General features: G+C 39.8%; 1 protein-coding gene across 2 annotated transcripts in view; it reads right to left on the reverse strand.

The window, feature by feature from the left end:
• The window catches only part of UVRAG (UV radiation resistance associated), a 100,558-nt gene that overhangs the window by 82,772 nt on the left and 13,336 nt on the right, over positions 1–4,450 (reverse strand). For both annotated transcript variants that reach the window (XM_035892690.1, XM_035892691.1), the window contains one exon: positions 2,028–2,113. In XM_035892690.1, the coding sequence (XP_035748583.1) occupies positions 2,028–2,113 (86 nt within the window). The remainder of the gene's footprint in view (positions 1–2,027; positions 2,114–4,450) is intronic.

Raw genomic sequence — 4,450 nt, forward strand, 5'->3', positions numbered from 1 at the left:
AATAGAAAGGATTCAGGGTACATGGAGGATTTTGCCTCAGTTCCTGAAGAACTTTCCCAGCTAGGAAGGAAATGGGCAAAAATAGCCCAGTTTATAGCAGTCATATAGTTTATAATAGTACAGTCACAAATTACAACTTCTAACTTTTGCTGGAACTAGACAATGCAATATATATTCCTTGACAGGGTAGGTAGAATCCACTGAAACATAACCAGCAGCAAGCCTGGTGTCGAGGACTGGAAAAATACCTGCTCCTTTTAGGACAAAACAGAAAGAAAGGAGGACACCTTAGCTCAGAGGCAGGGCTAAACAGGGGCTACACGCCAACAGCACACCTAGAAACTGTAAGAGACAGCGCCTGGACCCTCGCCGTCCCAAGACTGAGCAAAGCGCATGGCTCCAGTAATCAGATTTCAAAGCAGCACTGGCGAGCAGCCAGCAAGGGGAGCTTTATCAAAGCCAACATCTTCATTTCTGGTCAGCTTTATGATAGACAGTCAGACACTGTCAGAAGAAGGACCACAGTTCAGATTAGACAAGGCTCCAGTTGGTCAAGTTCATGAAAAGCTGGTATAACAGCGAGTGTTTTTTCTGGAGTGTGCTTCATACTACAAAGAAGTGCAAAGGAAATGCGAAAAAAAAAAAAACCATGAACAAAGGAATTAGGATGACTGGCACACGTTTTTTGCTTTCTATTTAACAGAGACTTAATGTTAGTATAAGAGTTCTCTTCTAATGGACTGTGCCAGAATGTAACCAGAACTTTGTAACACATCCCCTGGTTGTTTTCCATTAGCAGTACAGAAGACAGACATTTAGAAAGCAGCCTTTAGTTTAAACATGCTTTACAGAATCAAGAAACAGTGCTTTTAAATTTTAAGAGCGCTTATAAAAGAAAGATTTCTGAGTAAGCAACCTAGAGTTAACTTTTCCTACCACTTTCTTCACTACAGAGCGAACGCTTCATACAGGCAACAGTGACACCTACTGTTAGCACTACCAAATGGATTCGACTTTTACAACTGATAAAACCAAATGCATTTTTCCAAAGATTTTTTGAAAGAATATTAAGCATTTCCTCTTCAAGGGTTTCCTTTGTAAAAGTGCATCTATTGCTATTACTGCAGAACTGAGGTTACCAACCTGTCTTGTAAAGTGCCTTTTAAACGCAGATTCCTCAAAACCAACCTACTGACAGTGTTTAAAATCTCTGTTACATTTCCCCACAGCTAACATTCTTGAACTATTATAATTAAAGCAGATCTGAAAAAAAGGCCTTCTTGTTTATCTTCATACTAGCATTTCATGGTTTTCGCCACCAGAGACACCTAAGGAACCACCCAGAAGTGCAGTGACCATACATTTCTTATACCATAAACATGTTGGAGTAACTGGGTCCTGACTCTTTTCTAGATTGCAAGGGAGAACCACGCAAAAGGTAAATTTAGTTCAGTGGCTCAACATAAAAAAAAAACACCACCAAAAAACCACACAAAACCCACACTTAGGTGTGTAGCTGTTTTCTTTCAACACCATTCTAACAAGTTAACTTTTGGCAAGTTACTTTTTTTTTTTTTCCACTGCTCTCATTTATTTAAATAAAGTTTATTTTTCTTGAGGAGAACAGAGTAGGGGCTTTCCACTCCAACAAAGAAGTTCCAGGATTTCAACACTGGCAAGGCAAATCCATGGGCCAGCTCCACAGCCAGCTCTAGTTCAGAGCACCCAAGCGTCCTCATAGCAGAAGTCTAGAGAGCACCAAGAAACATCCATCAAGGCCCATCTCCTCGCTACCAGTGGTAAATCGGCGCTACCGAGATACTTCCAGTCCAGAAGGTTTTGGGTTTGGTTTTTGGTTGTTTTGGGGTTTTTTTGTTTGGTGGGGTTTTTTTTTTTGGTTTTTTTTTTAATTGTTTTGGGGTTTTTTTGTTTGGTGGGTTTTTTTTTTTTTTTGTATTTAGGAAGGCTCCTTCCACACGTGCTTAAGAAATTACAACAGCTACAGAGAATATTCTCAAAAATCTTACCTAAGCAAAGAGAAGACATCGTAAGAGTTACGAACACAGTTCTGATCCACCTGGAGAAGACTATTCTTCAGGGTACCTGAGTGATCCTTAAGGCAAAGAAAGGACGTTAATTTAAGAATCAAAGACTTTTCCATCTTGACTAAAAGCATGCATTTTTTGTAGGAGAACAAATGATGTTGCATTTAACATATTTTAAATCTCTCTTCATACAGTTTTACGGAAGGTAGGTAGAAACACTTAAGGTGGCAATAACACCAAGTTCAAGTCTGGCCTACAACAGTCCTTTCCTATAAAGGTGTTAATGGCCTAATGCTTTATCTGTGTTCTAGACATGGGGTGTGGTTTTTTGAGCTTTATAATCCATTACTGCACTAATTTTACGCACAGAAATACCGAAGGATGCAATTTACAGTACTGCTAGTCTTCAGCTTCCTATCTGAGAGCCTATTCAGTAATGTGCCAGAGATGTACAAGACCAGGAGATAAAGCTCTAGTCTTTATTCGTGCTGTAATACGTTTAAAAGATGGAAGTAACCTTACTTTTGAATGGCATGAACAAGTTTCTGGAAGTTACAAAAAAAAACCACACCACATTATCTCATTCTTAAGAGACCAAAGTGTACATTCTGCACAAGAGACATCAAAACAGTAACAGATGAACAGCAATTCTTGGTGCTGCAAAGGTCAGATACCAAGCTTTTCCCCATCAGGCGTACTCACACAAATTCCTAGAAACGCCACAAACTCAGAAGCAAATTCTAAGTAGGTCAAGCCACCTGGCAGCATTGTCAGAAAGTTTATGGTTTGTAGGAAAAAAACAAAAACACACAAAAAAAGGCATTAGTTTTAGAGTATAAAGTAGCCCCAGCTGGTACACGTGGTCAGCTGGCTTTCCAACAGCGATACAGAAGTACTCCGAGTACCACAATCCCTGCCTACATATTTTTTCCTGCCTCAAGAGGGTGTTTCCATACAGATGTGGAAATGCAGAGTTAAACATCAACATCTATGGACACAACTGTTAGCCACAGGCCCTGCAGCAGCCATTCCTTTCCACCAAAAATAAGGTTCCACCTAAATAACCGTGAGATCTACACACAGTATTATGCATGGCATTGTGACAGCTCTCTCAGCTCCTCATTTCCATTCTCAAGATGTTGGATCCCACATGCTGAAATCTATACATATATCCCCTGAAAAAATACCAAAATCAAGCCATCTTAATGCCTAAATGAACTAGGATGGTGGAAAACTGACAAAAAAAAAAAAATGCACAACTAGCAGCATCACCATTTTAGACCATGAAGCTGATCTTGTTTCAAGAAAGCAAAGTGCAAAATTTTTCAGAGGACAAGTGGAGTGGCCTAGAATAACTCGTTTCAGGAAGGAAAGAATTTGGAGTAGCAACATATTTTAGCCTTTTCTTTCTCCCTTGTCCTACAGCGTGTTGAGAGGAAATTCCCAAGGAGTCAGGCACCAAGTGGTCTATACAAACTGTTCTACCCTGAGGAAACTTGCAGAACGTGCAATGAAAGGGTTTCAGACTTCATTATTAAAGACGTTTGCCCTTTGAAAGAGGAGTTTGTTTACTTCTCTGCCACAGTATTTATTAGATACAGGCACGCATATTTGTAAACACACAAAAAGGCTTTGCTTGTGTGGTGGCCACGATCTAGCTGCTTAAAAAAAAAAAAAAATTAAAATGTGTACGCAGGGAAAACCCGTACCTGCATTGATGGAGACCACTGACTGGAGAGAGAGAGAAATGCAGCTTTCCAGAGACAAGAGTGTTTCCTGCTCGACAGTTAAAGTAGCTACAATTCAGTATCTCTGAAGTATGTCACTTATTCTTCTGTTCCTTGGTACCCCTGACCTCAACCAAATGTTCTGAGTTAGAGACAGCTGTATAAGACTAGTTCTGGTTTCATTTCTTTAAGGAGACAAGAGAAAGCTAGTCATTACCTAAAAGCTACTTGCTTCCCTAAATGCACTTTCTGAAAAAATATCACTGCAAGAGCAAGGGCAAGTCTTATCGGTCCATAGCAGCAAGCACGAAAAGGTTGAAAGAAAATTTGAAAGCCAGGAAGGCACTGAGGAAGCCAGAAAGGGAGAAACATGGCTTTAGGAAAATCAGTATAGCACCCAGAACTGATTTTGTTGAACCTGGATAAAAAGTGCTTTTGCACACAAGCATGCAGTCTCAGACAAAACTGAGCAGGGTTTTTTTTAGCAAAACTGCTAAAGGACTGGGAATACTTTAAGTCCAGGGCTGACAGTTTCAAAAAAACAAAAAAAAAAAATAAATCTGAAGCTCACATCTATGTTACATTGGTCCAGTTCAAGCAAATCCAAATAGAGTTTCAGTGTATGATTACTTGAGAAGATGAAACTAAGAGAGGAACAAGTGCTTCAGCGGTCCCATG

The sequence above is a fragment of the Egretta garzetta genome, unplaced genomic scaffold, assembly GCF_000687185.1.
Source record: "Egretta garzetta isolate BGI_Z169 unplaced genomic scaffold, ASM68718v1 scaffold323, whole genome shotgun sequence".
Taxonomy (NCBI): domain Eukaryota; kingdom Metazoa; phylum Chordata; class Aves; order Pelecaniformes; family Ardeidae; genus Egretta; species Egretta garzetta.